A 19,984-nucleotide genomic window follows, 5' to 3' on the forward strand; every position below is an offset into this window, starting at 1 on the left:
ATAAATAAATAAATAAATGCCTTGAGGATTGACATGATCTTGTATATAGTACTGGAATAAAAAGCCTGGGGAAGAAGGAAAAAATTACATTAGAACAAAAGCTGATCCAGTCTCTTATCCATCATTCCTCTGCATTGATTTTTTTGCATTGATTTTTAATATTAATAGGGGATTCTGTGATATTCCCTTTCAACATTTTAAAGTATCAATTGAATATCATTCCTCGCTATCCCTAAAGAGTTTGGCAGAATATGGTCTGAAATATGTTGAAATTATGACGTGAGCAGAAAAATTTGCACAAATTATAATAATAGTCTATACTAAAAAAAATATATAGTTTTGATAGATAAATATAAAAAAAGGATCTATTTCTGTTTGAATGGAGTGATAGCAAAAATGCTAAAAATGCTCTGGTCTTTTGGGAAGTTTTAGTTTGAAATTCCTGGTCCGTTAAGAGGGTAAACAATGGGTATTTCTAAACTCAGGACATAATTTAGAAACTATTTAGCAGTGGCGTTTTTTTGGTGGTTGTAGATGTGTAACAGATTTTGGGGGTCAAAGTTAGAAAATTGTGGGGGTTTTTTTTCAATTTTTTCATCATATTTTATATTTTTTTTAGCAAATTATAAGATATGATGAAAATAATGGTATATTTAGAAAGTCCATTTAAAGGGACAGTCTAGGCCAAAATAAACTTTCATGATTCAGACAGAGCATGTCATTTTAAACAATTTTCCAATTTACTTTTATCACCAATTTTGCTTTGTTCTCTTGGTATTCTTAGTTGAAAGCATAACCTAGGAGGTTCATATGCTAATTTCTTAGAACTTGAAGCCCACCTCTTTCAGATTGCATTTTAACAGTTTTTCACCACTAGAGGGTGTTAGTTCACGTATTTCATATAGATAACACTGTGCTCGTGCACGAGAAGTTATCTGGGAGCAGGCACTGATTGGCTAGACTGCAAGTCTGTCAAAAGAACTGAAAAAATGGGCAGTTTGCAGAGGCTTAGATACAAGATAATCACAGAGGTTAAAAGTATATTAATATAACTGTGTTGGTTATTCAAAACTGGGAAATGGGTAATAAAGGGATTATCTATCTTTTAAAACAATAAAAATTCTGGTGTAGACTGTCCCTTTAATGGCGAAAACGGTATATAATATGTGTGGGTACAGTAAATGAGTAAGAGGAAAATTACAGCTAAACAAAAACATTGCAGAAATGTAAAAAAGAAAATTGAAAAATGTTCTGGTCACTAACGGCTAGATTTGGAGTTTTGTCGGTAACGACCCAAAAAACTAAAGCCGGCTTTTTTCTGGCCGCACCATAAAAATAACTCTGGTATTGAGAGTCCACATAAAGGCTGCGTTAGGCTCCAAAAAAGGAGCGTAGAGCATTTTTAACGCAGCTTCAACTCTCAATACCAGAGTTGCTTACGCAAGCGGCCAGCCTCAAAAACGTGCTTGTGCACGATTCCCCCATAGGAAACAATGGGGCTGTTTGAGCTGAAAAAAAACCTAACACCTGCAAAAAAAGCCGCGTTCAGCTCTTAACGCAGCCCCATTGTTTGCTATGGGGAAACACTTCCTACGTCTGCACCTAACACTCTAACATGTACCCCGAGTCTAAAAACCCCTAACCTTACACTTATTAAGCCCTAATCTGCCGCCCCCGCTATCGCTGACACCTGCATTTTATTTTTAACCCCTAATCTGCCGCTCCGTAAACCGCCGCTACTTACATTATCCCTATGTACCCCTAATCTGCTGCCCATAACACCGCCGACCCCTATATTATATTTATTAACCCCTAATCTGCCCCCCTCAACGTCGCCTCCACCTGCCTACACTTATTAACCCCTAATCTGCCGAGCAGACCGCACCGCTATTATAATAAAGTTATTAACCCCTACTCCGCCTCACTAACCCTATAATAAATAGTATTAACCCCTAATCTGCCCTCCCTAACATCGCCGACACCTAACTTCAATTATTAACCCCTAATCTGCCGACCGGAGCTCACCGCTATTCTAATAAATGGATTAACCCCTAAAGCTAAGTCGAACCCTAACACTAACACCCCCCTAAATTAAATATAATTTTAATCTAACGAAATTAATTAACTCTTATTAAATAAATTATTCCTATTTAAAGCTAAATACTTACCTGTAAAATAAACCCTAATATAGCTACAATATAAATTATAATTACATTGTAGCTATTTTAGGATTAATATTTATTTTACAGGCAACTTTGTAATTATTTTAACCAGGTACAATAGCTATTAAATAGTTAAGAACTATTTAATAGCTAAAATAGTTAAAATAATTACAAAATTACCTGTAAAATAAATACTAACCTAAGTTACAATTAAACCTAACACTACACTATCAATAAATTAATTAAATCAACTACCTACAATTACCTACAATTAACCTAACACTACACTATCAATAAATTAATTAAATACAATTCCTAAAAATAAATACAATTAAATAAACTAGCTAAAGTACAAAAAATAAAAAAGAACTAAGTTACAAAAAATAAAAAATATTTACAAACATAAGAAAAATATTACAACAATTTTAAACTAATTACACCTACTCTAAGCCCCCTAATAAAACAACAAAGCCCCCCAAAATAAAAAATGCCCTACTCTATTCTAAATTACTAAAGTTAAAAGCTCTTTTACCTTACCAGCCTTGAACAGGGCCCTTTGCGGGGCATGCCCCAAGAAGTTCAGCTCTTTTGCCTGTAAAAAAAACATACAATACCCCCCCCAAACATTACAACCCACCACCCACATACCCCTAATCTAACCCAAACCCCCCTTAAATAAACCTAAACCTAACACTAAGCCCCTGAAGATCATCCTACCTTGTCTTCACCTCACCAGGTATCACCGATCCGTCCTGGCTCCAAAATCTTCATCCAACCCAAGCGGGGGTTGGCGATCCATCATCCGGTGGCTGAAGAGGTCCAGAAGAGGCTCCAAAGTCTTCATCCTATCCGGGAAGAAGAGGCGATCCGGACCGGCAACCATCTTGATCCAAGCGGCATCTTCTATCTTCATCCGATGACGACCGGCTCCATCCTGAAGACCTCCACTGCGGACCCATCTTCTTCCGGCGACGTCCAACTGAAGAATGACGGTTTCTTTAAGGGACGTCATCCAAGATGGCGTCCCTCGAATTCCGATTGGCTGATAGGATTCTATCAGCCAATCGGAATTAAGGTAGGAATATTCTGATTGGCTGATGGAATCAGCCAATCAGAATCAAGTTCAATCCGATTGGCTGATCCAATCAGCCAATCAGATTGAGCTCGCATTCTATTGGCTGTTCCGATCAGCCAATAGAATGCAAGCTCAATCTGATTGGCTGATTGGATCAGCCAATCGGATTGAACTTGATTCTGATTGGCTGATTCCATCAGCCAATCAGAATATTCCTACCTTAATTCTGATTGGCTGATAGAATCCTATCAGCCAATCGGAATTCGAGGGACGCCATCTTGGATGACGTCCCTTAAAGGAACCATCATTCTTCAGTTGGACGTCGCCGGAAGAAGATGGGTCCGCGGTGGAGGTCTTCAGGATGGAGCCGGTCGTCATCGGATGAAGATAGAAGATGCCGCTTGGATCAAGATGGTTGCCGGTCCGGATCGCCTCTTCTTCCTGGATAGCATGAAGACTTTGGAGCCTCTTCTGGACCTCTTCAACCACCGGATGATGGATCGCCAACCCCCGCTTGGGTTGGATGAAGATTTTGGAGCCAGGACGGATCGGTGAACCTGGTATGGTGAAGACAAGGTAGGATGATCTTCAGGGGCTTAGTGTTAGGTTTATTTAAGGGGGGTTTGGGTTAGATTTGGGGTATGTGGGTGGTGGGTTGTAATGTTGGGGGGGTATTGTATGTTTTTTTTACAGGCAAAAGAGCTGAACTTCTTGGGGCATGCCCCGCAAAGGGCCCTGTTCAGGGCTGGTAAGGTAAAAGAGCTTTTAACTTTAGTAATTTAGAATAGGGTAGGGCATTTTTTATTTTTGGGGGCTTTGTTGTTTTATTAGGGGGCTTAGAGTAGGTGTAATTAGTTTAAAATTGTTGTAATATTTTTCTTATGTTTGTAAATATTTTTTTATTTTTTGTAACTTAGTTCTTTTTTATTTTTTGTACTTTAGCTAGTTTATTTAATTGTATTTATTTGTAGGAATTGTATTTAATTAATTTATTGATAGTGTAGTGTTAGGTTAATTGTAGGTAATTGTAGGTAGTTTATTTAATTAATTTATTGATAGTGTAGTGTTAGGTTTAATTGTAACTTAGGTTAGTATTTATTTTACAGGTAATTTTGTAATTATTTTAACTATTTAGCTATTAAATAGTTCTTAACTATTTAATAGCTATTGTACCTGGTTAAAATAAATACAAAGTTACCTATAAAATAAATATTAATCCTAAAATAGCTATAATATAATTATAATTTATATTGTAGCTACATTAGGATTTATTTTACAGGTAAGTATTTATCTTTAAATAGGAATAATTTATTTAATAAGAGTTAATTAATTTCGTTAGATGGAAATTATATTTAACTTAGGGGGGTGTTAGTGTTAGGGTTAGACTTAGCTTTAGGGGTTAATACATTTATTAGAGTAGCGGTGAGCTCCAGTCGGCAGATTAGGGGTTAATAATTAAAGTTAGGTGTCGGCGATGTTAGGGAGGGCAGATTAGGGGTTAATACTATTTATTATAGGGTTAGTGATGCGGATTAGGGGTTAATAACTTTATTATAGTAGCGCTCAGGTCCGCTCAGCAGATTAGGGGTTAATAAGTGTAGGCAGGTGGAGGCGACGTTGTGGGGGGCAGATTAGGGGTTAATAAATATAATATAGGGGTCGGCGGTGTTAGGGGCAGCAGATTAGGGGTACATAAGGATAACGTAGGTGGCGGCGCTTTGCGTTCAGCAGATTAGGGGTTAATAAGTGTAGGCAGGTGGAGGCGACGTTGTGGGGGGCAGATTAGGGGTTAATAAATATAATATAGGGGTCGGCGGTGTTAGGGGCAGCAGATTAGGGGTACATAAGGATAGCGTAGGTGACGGCGCTTTGCGGTCGGCAGATTAGGGGTTAATAAGTGTAGGCAGATGGAGGCGACGTTGAGGGGTCAGATTAGGGGTTAATAAATATAATACAGGGGTCGGCGGTGTTAGGGGGAGCAGATTAGGGGTACATAAGGATAACGTAGGTGGCGACGCTTTGCGGTCGGCAGATTAGGGGTTAATAAGTGTAGGCAGATGGAGGCGACATTGAGGGGGGCAGATTAGGGGTTAATAAATATAATACAGGGGTCGGCGGTGTTAGGGGGAGCAGATTAGGGGTACATAAGGATAACGTAGGTGGCGGTCGGCAGATTAGGGGTTAAAAAAATTTAATAGAGTGTCGGCGATGTGGGGGGACCTCGGTTTAGGGGTACATAGGTAGTTTATGGGTGTTAGTGTACTTTAGAGTACAGTAGTTAAGAGCTTTAGAAACTGGCGTTAGCCCATAAAGCTCTTAACTACTGACTTTTTTCCTGCGGCTGGAGTTTTGTCGTTAGATGTCTAACGCTCACTTCAGAAACGACTCTAAATACCGGAGTTAGAAAAATCCCATTGAAAAGATAGGATATGCAATTTACGTAAGGGGATCTGCGGTATGGAAAAGTCGCGGCTGAAAAGTGAGCGTTAGACCCTATTTTGAGTGACTCCAAATACCGGCGGTAGCCTAAAACCAGCGTTAGGAGCCTCTAACGCTGGTTTTCACGGCTAACGCCAAACTCCAAATCTAGGCCTTGGGGATTAAACAGTTACAGTCACTCACACAATTATATGTTATATACATAGTGGCTGGCAGACAGACTTTTCCCTGGGCCTCGCTGGGGCCTAGGTAGGGCAGTGAGGCGTACTTAGACTTCTGTTTGTTTGTTTTTATCTCTTTGCAGGGGTTAAAGTAAACACAATTACATGAAAGCATTTGTAAGAGAATTCAATGCACTTTATTATTATTAGAGCATTGCATTATTGTATTTTTATGTATGACTGTCCAGTAAATGCAAGGTACCCCTTTTATATTGGGGTACCGTTGCATTCCTATTGGCTGCAATATTCAAATCAGCCAATAGGATGAGAGCGGCTTAAATCCTATTGGCTTGTTTGAACAAGATAGAAGACCTCCGGGAAGAACATAGAAGATGGTGCTGCCCTGGAAACAGATCTTTGCCGTCTGGATGAAGACTTTGCTCCGCCTGGACTTCGGGACTTCAGGAACGGTGAGTACATTTTCTGGGGTTAGTGTTAGGTAGCTTAGGTTTCTTAGACTTAGGTTTTTTTATTTTGCAGGGTTGGTTAGGTGGGGGGTTTACTGTTAGGGGGGACTTTGTAATTTCTTAGGTAAAAGAGCTGATTGCTTCAGGGAAATGCCCAACATAAGGCCCTTATAAGGGCTATTGGTAGTTTATTGTTAGCTTAGGGGGGGTTATTTTGGGTGGCTTTTTGTTTTTATAGGGGTATTAGATTAGGTTTAATTTTTATTATTTTTGATAATTTCGTTTATTATTTTTTGTAATCTTAGTGGCTTTTTATTTTTCGCAGTGTTTGGATTTTTTAATATTGTAATTTATTTTTTTTATTTTTATTTTATTTTTTAAAATAGTAATATTAGGTTCATTTATAGTTTAATTTCATAGGTAAGTTTTTATTTATTTGAAGGTTGTTATATGGTAAGTTTAATTTAAAGTTAGGGGGGTGTTAGGTTTAGGGGTTAATAGTTTAATTTAGTGTGTTGCGATGTGGGGGGCTGGCGGTTTAGGGGTTAATAGGTTTATTATATCCCGCTGCTTCCCGACCCTGCCGCAACTAAATAAAGTTATTAACCCCTATCACGCTGCTCCCCGACACTGCCGCAACTCTAATAAACTTATTAACCCCTATTCCGCCTCTCCCGGACCCCGCCGCAACTAACTAAATGTATTAACCCCTAAACCTCTGGCCTCCCACATAACTACCACTTACTAAATCTATTAACCCCTAAACCGCCAGCCCCCCACATTGCCATAAACTAAATTAACCTATTAACCCCTAAACCTAACAACCCGCTAACTTTATATTAAATATTAACTCACCCCTATCTTATAATAAACTTAAACTTACCTTTAGATTTAAATTAAACTATATTAAACTATATTAAACTAATAATTAATCTACCCTAACTATTAGACTAAAATTAAATTAAACTATATTAAACTAATAATTAATCTACCCTAACTGTTATATTAAAATTACATTAAACTACAAATTAAATTAAATAGATTATATAGTTAAAAACCTAACCCTACTCAAATAATTTAAATTTACTATCTAAACTTATAAAGTTACAAAAAACTAACAAAAAAGTTACACAAAATAACAAACACTAACGGCCAGATTACGAGTTTTGCGTTAGAGGCTATGCAGTGCTAACGAGCAGTTTTCTCTCACCGCTCACTTACCTGCAGCGCTGGTATTACGGATTTTTACAAACCCGGCGTTAAAAGACAAGAAGTGAGTGAAGAGCAAAATTTTGCTCCTTACCGCACTCCAATACCAGCGCTGCTTAAGTCAGCGGTGAGCTGGTCGTATCAACAGGGAGAGACAGCTGAGAAAAAGTCTAACACCTGCAAAAAAGCAGCGTAAATCTGAGTAACGCAGCCCCATTGATTACTAGGGGGAAATAAAATTTAAGTCTACACCTAATACCCTAACATGAACCCCGAGTCTAAACACCCCTAATCTTACACTTATTAAACCTAATCTGCCGCCCCCCGACATCACCGACACCTGCATTATATTTATTAACCCCTAATCTGCCGTCCCTAATATCGCCGCCACCTACCTACATTTATTAACCCCTAATCTGCCACCCCCAACGTCGCCGCCACTATACTAAATGTATTAACCCCTAAACCTAAGTCTAACCCTAACCCTAACACCCCCTAACTTGAATATAATTAAAATAAATCTAACTAAAAATTCCTATTTTAACTAAATAATTCCTATTTAAAACTAAATACTTACTTATAAAATAAACCCTAAGCTAGCTACAATATAACTAATCGTTACATTGTAGCTAGCTTAGGGTTTATTTTTATTTTACAGGCAAGTTTATATTTATTTTAACTAGGTAGAATAGTTATTAAATAGTTATTAACTATTTAATAACTACCTAGCTAAAGTAAATACAAAAATACCTGTAAAATTAAACCTAACCTAAGTTGCAATAAAACCTAACACTACACTATAATTAAATAAATTAACTAAATTAACAACAATTAAATAAATGAAATTAAATTAGCTAAAGTACAAAAAACAAAACACTAAATTACAGAAAATAATAAACAAATTATAAGATATTTAAACTAATTACACCTAATCTTTTAGCCCTATCAAAATAAAAAAGCCCCCCAAAATAAAAATAAACCCCTAGCCTAAACTAAACTATCAATAGCCCTTAAAAGGGCCTTTTGCGGGGCATTGCCCCAAAGTAATCAGCTCTTTTACCTGTAAAAGAAAATACAAACAACCCCCCCAACAGTAAAACCCACCACCCACACAACCAACCCCCCAAATAAAATACTATCTAAAAAACCTAAGCTCCCGATTGCCCTGAAAAGGGCATTTGAATGGGCATGGCCCTTAAAAGGGCAGTTAGCTCTTTTGCGGCCCAAACACTAATCTAAAAAATAAAACCCACCCAATACACCCTTAAAAAAACCTAACACTAACTCCCTGAAGATCAACTTACTGTTCTGAAGACTGGACATCCATCCTCAAGGAAGCGGCAGAAGTCTTCATCCAACCGGCCGAAGTCCTCAACGAAGCCGGGAGAAGTCTTCATCCAAGCCGGGCGAGGTGATCCTCCAGACAGGCAGAAGTCTTCATCCAGATGGCATCTTCTATCTTCATCCATCCGATGTGGAGCGGGTCCATCTTCAAGACATCTGACACAGAGCATCCTCTTCAAATGAAGTCTTCTTACTGAATAACTGTTCCTTTAAGTGATGTCATCCAAGATGGCGTCCCTTAGATTCCGATTGGCTGATAGCATTCTATCATCCAATCGGAATTAAGGTAGAAAAAACCCTATTGGCTGATGCAATCAGCCAATAGGATTGAGCTTGCATTCTACTGGATCAGCCAATAGGATTGAACTTCAATCCTATTGGCTGATTGCATCAGCCAATAGGATTTTTCTACCTTAATTTGGAAACTAAGAGACCCCATCTTGGATGACGTCACTTAAAGTATACATCATTCAGTAAGAAGACTTCATTTGAAAAGGATGCTCCACGTCGGATGTCTTGAAGATGGACCCACTTCGCGTTGGATGGATGAAGATAGAAGATGCCGTCTGGATGAAGACTTCTGCCCGTTTGGAGGACCACTTCGCCCGTCTTGGATGAAGACTTCTCCCGGCTTCGTTGAGGACTTCGGCCCGTTTGGATGAAGACTTCTGCCTCTTCCTTGAGGATGGATGTCCGGTCTTCAGAACAGTAATTCGATCTTCAGGGGCTTAGTGTTAGGATTTTAAAGGGTGTATTGGGTGGGTTTTAGATTTTAGATTAGGGTTTGGGCCAAAAAAGTGCTAACTGCCCTTTTAAGGGCAATGCCCATCCAAATGTCCTTTTCAGGGCAATGGGGAGCTTAGGTTTTTTTAGATAGTATTTTATTTGGGGGTTTGGTTGTGTGGGTGGTGGGTTGTTTGGGGGGGGAGGTTGTTTGTATTTTCTTTTACAGGTAAAAGAGCTAATTACTTTGGGGCAATGCCCCGCAAAAGGCCCTTTTAAGGGCTATTGATAGTTTAGTTTAGGCTAGGGGTTTTTTTTTATTTTGGGGGGGCTTTTTTTATTTTGATAGGGCTATTAGATTAGGTGTAATTAGTTTAAATATCTTGTAATTTGTTTATTATTTGCTGTAATTTAGTGTTTGTTTGTTTTTGTACTTTAGCTAATTTAATTTAATTGTTGGTAATTTAGTTAATTTATTTAATTATAGTGTAGTAAAAGAGCTAATTACTTTGGAGCAATGCCCCGCAAAAGGCCCTTTTAAGGGCTATTGATAGTTTAGGCTAGGGTTTTTATTTTTATTTTGGGGGGGCTTTTTTTTATTTTGATAGGGCTATTAGATTAGGTGTAATTAGTTTAAATATCTTGTAATTTGTTTATTATTTGCTGTAATTTAGTGTTTGTTTGTTTTTGTACTTTAGCTAATTTAATTTAATTGTTGTTAATTTAGTTAATTTATTTAATTATAGTGTAGTAGTGTTAGGATTTTTTAAGGGTTTATTGGGTGGGTTTTAATTTTAGATTAGGGTTTGGGCTTTTGAAAAAAGAGCTAAATGCTCTTTAAAGGGCAATGCCCATACAAATGCCCTTTTCAGGGCAATGGGGAGCTTAGGTTTTTTAGATTAGGTTTTTATTTGGGGGGTTGGTTGTGTGGGTGGTGGGTTTTACTGTTGGGGGGGGTATTTGTATTTTTTATTTACAGGTAAAAGAGCTGATTTCTTTGGGGCAATGCCCCGCAAAAGGCCCATTGGTAGTTTATTGTAGGCTAGGGATTTTTTATTTGGGGGGGGGGCTTTTTTATTTTCATAGGGCTCTTAGATTAGGTGTAATTAGTTTAAATATTTGATCATTTATTTTTTATTTTGTGTAACTTAGTGTTTATTTTTATTGTAACAGTGTTTGTTATTTTGTGTAACTTAGTTGTTAGTTTTTTGTAACTTTGTAATTTTTATAGTAGATTTAAATTATTAGAGTAGGGTTAGGTTTTTAACTATATAATATATTTAATTTAATTTGTAGTTTAATGTAATTTTAGTATAACAGTTAGGGTAGATTAATTATTAGTTTAATATAGTTTAATGTAATTTTAGTATAATAGTTAGGGTAGGTTAATTATTAGTTTAATATAGTTTAATGTAATTTAGTATAATAGTTAGGGTAGGTTAATTATTAGTTTAATATAGTTTAATATAGTTTAATTTAAATCTAAAGGTAAGTTTAAATTAATTATAAGATAGGGATGATTTAATATTTAATATAAAGTTAGCGGGTTGTTAGGTTTAGGGGTTAATTGGTTAATTTAGTTTATGGCGATGTGGGGGGCTGGCGGTTTAGAGGTTAATAGGATAGCGGGATAGGGGTTAATAACATTTTGTAGAAGGCGGCAGGGTCCAGGAGCGGGGAATAGGGGTTAATAACTTTATGTTGGTGGCGGCGGTGTTACATCACAAATTTCAACTTTTGCCGGTCTGTAGGCTTTTATAAATAAGGGGAATCAAGCTCTCCACAATTACACTGCGGAATTCCAGCGTATTTGCGGTTGACGGCTTGATAAATAGGCCTCATTATCTCTATATTTCGAGCAGTGTTATCTTAATAATGCAACACTTTTTTAATATTACATATATATATATATACAGGCAGTCCCCTGGTTACAGACATCCAACTTAAGTACAACTCATACTTACAAACAGAGACAATAGAGCTTTATCGCCAATCCTTCTTTCCAGGATAACCCAAAATACTCAAAATCCAATTGTCACAAGGACAGAAAGTGATGTGAAATTTTCTGAACAGGGGCACAGATAGCAAAATGAACTTTTCCCTATGCTTTCCAAAACTAAAAAAACGTTTGTCTAGAGTTTCACCTAAGAAAAGTGCCTGTTCCAACTTACATACAAATTCAACTTAAGAACAAACCTACAAAACCTATCTTTTTCGTAACCTAGTGACTGCCTGTAATTATATATATATATATATATATATATATATATATATATATATATATATATATATATATATAATTCCTATCATTTTCCCACTATTCACAATATGTTCTTGAAGTAATTTAGATTCTTACCAGCCTTTATAATAGGTATATAGCGTCAAATTCATTTCTGTATTTCCATCAGGATTTTTAATACAAATATTTTGGAACAGATGATTTTGATATCTCTGTCACTTCTGTATTATTAATCTTTGAATGGTAGTTGTGGTAATAATAATAATTTTGACATAACATCCAGAATTCTCTATATCGTCTGTATATTTCAGCTGTTGCAGATGAGTTTGCATGTAGTACATGCATGAGTAAATGTACTGCATTGCCAAGTCAATGAAGGGTAAATGAATGTCACATTGAATGGCAGATTAAATTAGGGCAGAGGAAGTGAGCATGGCATTTGAAGGAGGTGAAAGTGTATGTTATATCTGCTGGGTTTCATAAGTGTTTAGTTGCAATGTATTATATAAAAGACAAAACAAAGGGGCGCCTCATGTGTAGTAACATCAAATAAGCACAAAGCCACAGAAAACAGCCAAATGGGTACTCACAAGGCTCTGGAGCACACCTATGTGCTTGTAGGGACAGGCTGCAGATTTTATCAGGTATGACAGATCACCCACAGAGGATATTAGTCATTAACTGTAGTAGAAAGATAAAACACAGGAAAAGCTCCAAATTGTGCAGATCACAAAGGATATGGTGTTTAACTTAGCACAAAGGAAGATTGGGTACTCACATGTTAGATGAGCACACTTATGTGCTAGTAGGAGCAAGCTGGCATATTATGGTAAGGTGTGTCAGCTCACCACCAAGGGATTTTTCCTTAGGATGCAATATCCAAAAGTGGCAGACTTCTGTGTGTTAGGTTCCACTCCAAGCGGGTGCAGGCAGGTAAAATCACTCACAAAAGTATTTTTACAAATTTAAAAATACTATTTATTAAAAACAAATTAAAATACATGAACAAAGGAGTGAACTAGGGGCATACGGTCAAGCCCCCTGTAAATGCAATGTGTTTCTCGGCTCATACGCCGTTTCCTCAGATGCCTCAGGAACCTAACACACAAGTCTGATGGGGGAAGCTAGACGGGGATTCCTTGCCCAGTAGGCTTAGAGGAATATGGCTGCACCTCACTGACAAGGCCCACAAAAGGCTAAATAGATCATCTGGGGTTGTCATGTTCCTTGTTCGGAGGAGTATTGCCTGGTATTTCCAGACTGGACTGACCTTACCTGGTGGGATCAGACTGATATACTTCAGGAATGTTTTCCTCTGTAAAAAGAACAACTGGGCTAAAAAAGGTTCCGCCTGGGTTGTAACTCGTCATAGAACAAACTACTGAGCTGTTGTTTGTTCCTGCTAGAGGGCTCCTCTCTTTATATACAGGTGATTATACTTTAAAGTAATTACTTCACGTCACATGCTGTTATTTTCCATAAGGCTAGTAAGTTTATGCTATGTTGCAACAGACAATACAAACTACAATAAATTTGTTATCTTAATTATTATATAGTTTTAAACTATACCCATATTTTTCCCATTTGACATTAGGCATAAGTGTGGCACATTATTACTCAGGATATCTATATTGAAAAAAAAAAAAAACCAGATCAGAACAGACTATTAAGCATTTCATAACCTTCAAATAATAAAGCATGAGTTTAAAAATAGAAGAATAAATGCTAAGTAATATCTGAACAATAATCACAGGGAACCATTAGGTATAGAGACTGATAATATTAACACCCACAAAGCTGATTCTGACCATTTGTTTAATTGTCATCCCATTTTACATGGGAGAGGATCAGGCCCATAAAAAATTTAAGTTGATAGAAACGAGAATTCTTTTGAACAACTTTTTTTAATATGGAAGTGAAGGGTAAAAAAACAGTGTTGAAACCAAATACACTGTCTTCATAGTGAAGCCATATGATTTGAATGTATCTCCTTTTTAATGACTGTGAAGCGCTGGTTTTCAAATCTGTCTTTAGGTCGCCATAACATGCCTTAAATTGGAAGTAGTTTATTCCATTTAAAGGGACACTGTACCCAAATTTTTTCTTTCGTGATTCAGATTGAGCATGACATTTTAAGCAACTTTCTAATTTACTCCTATTATCAAATTTTCTTCATTCTCTTGGTATCTTTATTTGAAATGCAAGAATGTAAGTTTAGATGCCGGCCCATTTTTGGTGAACAACCTGGGTTGTCCTTGCTGATTGATGGATAAATTCATCCACCAATAAAAAAGTGCTGGCCAGAGTACTGAAACCAAAAAAAAGCTTAGATGCCTTCTTTTTCAAATAATGACAGCAAGAGAACGAATACAAATTGATAATAGGAGTAAATTAGCAAGTTGCTTAAAATTGCATGCTCTTTCTGAATTACAAAAGAAAAAATTTGGGTTCAGTGTCCCTTTAATTCTCGAAGGAGAATACATGTAGAAAAATCGATATATAGGAAGCTGCAGCACATGTACACAGGTATTAGCAGAAAAAAAGAGTGATGTAACATGATCAACCAAAAACTGATTAATTAACACTGGGTTTTTAAATGAAAGACTTATTTGTTAATGATAAAACAACAATAAAGCTTTTACAACTGCATGCAATCTTCTTGTATGGTTTACATATGCACACATTGAGTCAAAGGTGATTCTATTTTTTATATTGTAATTTATACATTTTTACAAAACAATCACTTTCACATAAAATAAGTAACATATGAAAATTAACAAAAGCTTTTATTTTTTAATTTTTTTGGGTAACCTTTATAACTAAGATTTAAAAAGCTTGCATTGCAAATGATTAACCGGCAAGGTATTCATTGGTTTCCATGACTACCATATTTTACATACAGGAGCAATTTTTCAGTTTTCATAAAATAAATTTAAATCAATGATACATTAATAAAACAATTGTGTATTTATATCTCAATAATCTGTATTGTTTTTGCTGTCCAGTTTTTGAAGCAACTAACTATGCACTACAATTAAAAAATATTGTACATATTTTTCAGACTGCTTACAAAGGTTTACAAATAGGCCTCATTTATTACTTTGTGTGTGTGTGTGTGTGGGGGGGGGGGGGGGCAGAACATGCCCACAATCCAGCCAACTCTATCTACAGCATGTTCTGACTCCCCACAGAACACTGTCACCCCCCCCCCCTGTATTGTGGTCCTGCCCCCCCAAAAAAATAGTATGCTTTTGACTGTGTGCCATATTTTTTCTGGAGATGCCACTGTTCATTGATTTTGCTTTTCTAAATTATTCATACATTTTTCAATACCAATATAAAAAGGTTATACTTTGCAACAAGCAAAAAGAATAAGCAATTTTTTCTTTCACAAAGAATATTTTTGCAAAATAATTGAAAGACCATATATTATACTGGCCATAATAAAAGAAAAAACACACAAAAAAACAGCTGCCCTTTGGCTACATCCAAGGATTTGTCTGACGGAGATTATTTATTAAGTAATTCAATATTTGTATTTGTTACAATCACTTAATCTGTATACATTGTGGAGATACATATTGTGTATGGTGTTTCTTTGGCGCCCCCTAGGTCTAGAATATTTTTTCCAGACAGTTTATGGTTTCAATTTTCTTTATCAATTCATATACCTCTCGATTGCTATATAATTAACAATAACTGATTATTTTGTATTTCCTAATCCAAGTTCATTGTAGTGTTGACTGCTTCAGATAACAGAATATTTCCAACTCCTTAAATGCACCACTTAAAAATAGTATTGAAATTTAAACACAGAAAACACATACAGTAAATACTGTTTTATATTTTTAAGGAGAAAGCTGATTTGGGTGAAATAAACTTCTCGCTGTGTTACCTCCCAACTGCTGGCCGTCTCACTGTTACCATCATTAAAGCAACCAATCTAAAGGCAATGGATTTAACTGGATTTTCAGGTGAGCTAACTTTCATATAAAACAAAATAGTCTCCCACCAGGATCCGTGGAGATGCCATTTGTGGGCCCACCTACTTGCTGGTCCCTCGGCCCAGGTCCTATTTGCCTGGGTGATCAGCCCACCCCTGCTGCTCACATATATATATATATATATATATATATATATATATATATATATATATATATATATATATATATATATATATTGAATAAAGATGAAATAATATCCAGGCGTCCTCGTAAAGGTAAAAAATCCAAAACTTTATTTTCAACAGGTCATATCAAAGTTAAAAGACCCTGTGCAGCAGAGCCTCTGGTAAAAACAATTCAGCAAGCACAGCCTAACATGTTTCGGCCAGCCTGGCCGTAATCATAGACATATCCCCCTTCTCAGAGGGTGTGCTTTTTAAAGGGTAATACTCCGCCCCTTAAACAATTAAAAAACAAACACTGTAATTGAATTTAATTAATAGTTGCAATGCTTATCACTATCATTTTATATATGGTACAACACTAGTGAACCTATTCGCAATCTTAATGGAAATGAACATGACATAAACAAACATACTTTCATTTGTAATTCACAAATATGATAAACAAAATAATTCATTGACCAAAAATGGAGGCTCCTAGTTAATACGAGAGGAATGGTAAAACATAGAGGTGCTACTAATACTTTAGCTGACACCTCTCTGCTATACATACTATGTGCTTAAGTTAATTACAATATATAGTGCTAAAGTGAATACTTATAGTTGTCTACTTAATGAAAGAGCATGCCATCAATATACAAACATGATACTATTCATAGTTACATAAAGACATAACCCAGTATCACACAGTAGCTATGATATTAAATTCAGAAACTAGCACAAAGTACATAATCCAATTTCTTTTCTGTCATAGATATCTAAATTATAAAGACATGTGTTTATATGTTGAATCAATTTGAAATCCTATTGTTCAAATTTACTTTACACTGTCTTAAATAAAGGATATCAACATATAGTATCAAACCAGGTCTCTACTCAGGCTTATAATTATAGGTGGATCATTCCCAATAATTAATTACATCAAATTGTGAATTAAATCCACACGGGACCAATGTTTTTAGTTTATGGATCCAATAAATTTCTTGTCTTTCAAGTATTTTTTGTTTGCTGCCCCCTCTTCGTGGCTTGCAAATCGCTTCAATTGCGTTCCATTTAAACATATCAACATTTTTCCCGTGTACTTCAATAAAGTGTCTGGAGAGTGCCGAACAGTGGATATCATTTGAGATATATCCCAAATGCTCCTTAATCCTAGTGCGTATGTCCCGGGTAGTTAACCCAACATACTGTAATCTATGTTGAGTACATTCAACCAAATAGATTACAAATGTTAAAGAACATTTTACACATCCCCTAGTGGTAAATGATTCATTTGTTACATATGATTCAAAGCCATTCCCTTGCTTTAAGTATTTACATGGTTTACAAAGAGACTTGCCACATTTGTAAGTCCCCATAGTATTTAACCATGAACTCCGTGGACCTTGGTCTGGGAGCATGCTAGGTGAAAGCATGTTACCAATTGTCAAGTTTTTAGAATATATGAATTCACAACCTTTGTCAACAATATGCTTCAAGGTTTCATCCCCATATAAAATGGGCATATATTTTTTGACAATGTTGCAAACTTCAGAAAATTGATTCGAGTATTTGGTGATAAATTTTAGACCCTTACGTTCGGGTCTCCACTTAGTCCCACCAAGCATTTGCCCCCTATCCAGAGTAGCAACTTCCTTGGACACCTTATCAACCATATTCCTATTGTATCCTCTCTCCACAAAGCGTGACACTAGATCTTTAGATTCTCTTTCAAAATCTTGATCTAGGCTACAATTTCTTCGTGCCCTCAGGAACTGCCCCTTGACTATACCTTTGTACACATGTGGAGGGTGGTTGCTATGTGCATGAAGGAGGCAGTTACCTGCAATTGGTTTACAATGTAATGTAGTATTGACCTTTCCCGTTAAGCCATCAAATCTTAACAGGAGGTCCAAAAAGACGATCTCAGATGCATGACAGTTATGTGTAAATGCAATGCCCATATCATTTGTATTGAGGGTTTGCACAAAATTGTTTATAGAGTTTTCATCTCCTTGCCAAATGAACAAGAGATCGTCTATGAACCTCCTATAAAAAAAGATATTACCTATGAAAGGGTTATCATCCGCAAAGACGTGGAACAGCTCCCACCAACCCATAAATAGGTTGGCATATGAGGGCGCAAACTTGGCCCCCATATATATATAACTACCAGGCCCTGGACATGTCTATATAAAATTTACCGGGCCTTGAAATCACTTTGGTTGAGAACCATTGGTCTAATATGCATTACAGTTATACAGTAACATAAAATTGTATTTAATTGTGTCCTGTTTGGTGACGTTTGTATGTTGATAGAATTGTCCCTTTCAATAAATATTGAGGAATACTTAGGTATGTGGCGCCCAATAGCTGCTTGTTTTGATTTAAGTATAACAACATTTACATAACTTCTGTATGTAAAATCATGATAACATATTTAATCGCTGCTTCTCACATTTTTTTCAATTTCCTTTTAATTTAATAGAAGTTACGGAAATAAAATAAAACTATTTTTTTTTTAAGTTTATTTTTAAACCTTTTAAATGCATTTATTAGGAAGTAAAGGTAGCTACATAAAAGGGAATTGTTCATCACTTATGGTTGATCTTGCATCTCTGCATGATAAGCTTACTATACAAATGCTTATCGCAAACTGCTGTCTTCAGTCTATTACAAGAAGAAAGAAAATGGTCATTAATTTGTGGTACAATATAAATAATTCTAAGGAAAGAAATAAATTAAAGGGGTCTTCTGAAGAGAATGTTTCCCTCTTCAAACAGTAGATGAAATTATATTTTCTTCTGTAAGCTGTAAATTACACTGCCGTATGCAGCCTAAACTGTGATTCTACACAAGTCTGTATTGCAGCAATTATAAGACAAAATCTAGCAACAGGAGATTTCATATAGTTCTATTTTTTCAACTTAAAAAAAAACATACCTTACTTTATATTCACACCTCTTTATGAGCAGATCCATGTATAGCAGTGGCGTACAGCCATCAGTATTTGATTTCGCTCCTGCTCTAATTTACACAAGTTCATATAGATAAATCATTAATCTTAATAGCAATATTCCCAATCTCAATCCCAAAAACTGCTGACCCCTTTCCTCATCACTATTAACCCTAACTGCAACTTATCTGATTCTGCCCCACTGCTGCTTACCTGATACACCCTCACTTCTGCTTACCCGATACCCCCTAGACTGATACCCCTAACTGCAACTTATCTGACCTTGCCCCCACTGCTGCTTAGCTGAAACACCCTTAGCTGTGTTAACCCTAACTTCTACTTACCCAATACACCCTCCACTAATAACCCTAACTACTGCTTACCCGATACCCCCTCCACTGATAACTCTAACTGCTGCTTACCTGATACACCCTCAGCTGTTAACCCTACCTTCTGCTTAACCAATACTCCCTCCACTAATAATGATAACTGCTGCTTATCTGATACCCCCGGCCCCTCCACTGATAAAACTAACTGGTGCTTGCCCGATATACCCTCCACTGATAACCATAACTGCTGCTTACCTGATACTCCCTCCACTAATAACCCTAACTGCTGCTTACCAGATATACCCTCCACTGATAACCTTAACTGCTGCTTACCTGATACACCCTCCACTGATAACCATAACTGCTGCTTACCTGATACCCCCTCCACTAATAACCCTAACTGCTGCTTACCTGATACCCCATCCACTAATAACCCTAACTGCTGCTTACCTGATATACCCTCCACTGATAACCCTAACTGTTGCTTACCTGATACACCCTCAGCTGTTAACCCTACCTTCTGCTTACTCAATACCCCTCCACTAATAATAACTGCTGCTTATCTGATACCCCGGCCCCTCCACTGATAACCCTAACTGCTGCTTACCCGATATACCCTCCGCTGATAACCATAACTGCTGCTTACCTGATACCCACTCCACAAATAACCCTAACTGCTGCTTACCTGATACCTCCTCCACTGATAACCCTAACTGCTGCTTGCCTGATACCCCCTCCACAAATAACTCTAACTGCTGCTTACCTGATACCTCCT

General features: G+C 36.7%; 1 protein-coding gene across 1 annotated transcript in view; it reads left to right on the forward strand.

Moving 5' to 3' along the window:
- SYT3 (synaptotagmin 3) overlaps nt 1-19,984 on the forward strand; it is a 248,623-nt gene that overhangs the window by 197,883 nt on the left and 30,756 nt on the right. The window contains exon 4 of the mRNA XM_053689972.1: nt 15,673-15,793. Coding sequence (XP_053545947.1) covers nt 15,673-15,793 — 121 coding nt within the window. The remainder of the gene's footprint in view (nt 1-15,672; nt 15,794-19,984) is intronic.

The sequence above is a fragment of the Bombina bombina genome, chromosome 8 (assembly GCF_027579735.1).
Source record: "Bombina bombina isolate aBomBom1 chromosome 8, aBomBom1.pri, whole genome shotgun sequence".
Taxonomy (NCBI): Eukaryota; Metazoa; Chordata; class Amphibia; order Anura; family Bombinatoridae; genus Bombina; species Bombina bombina.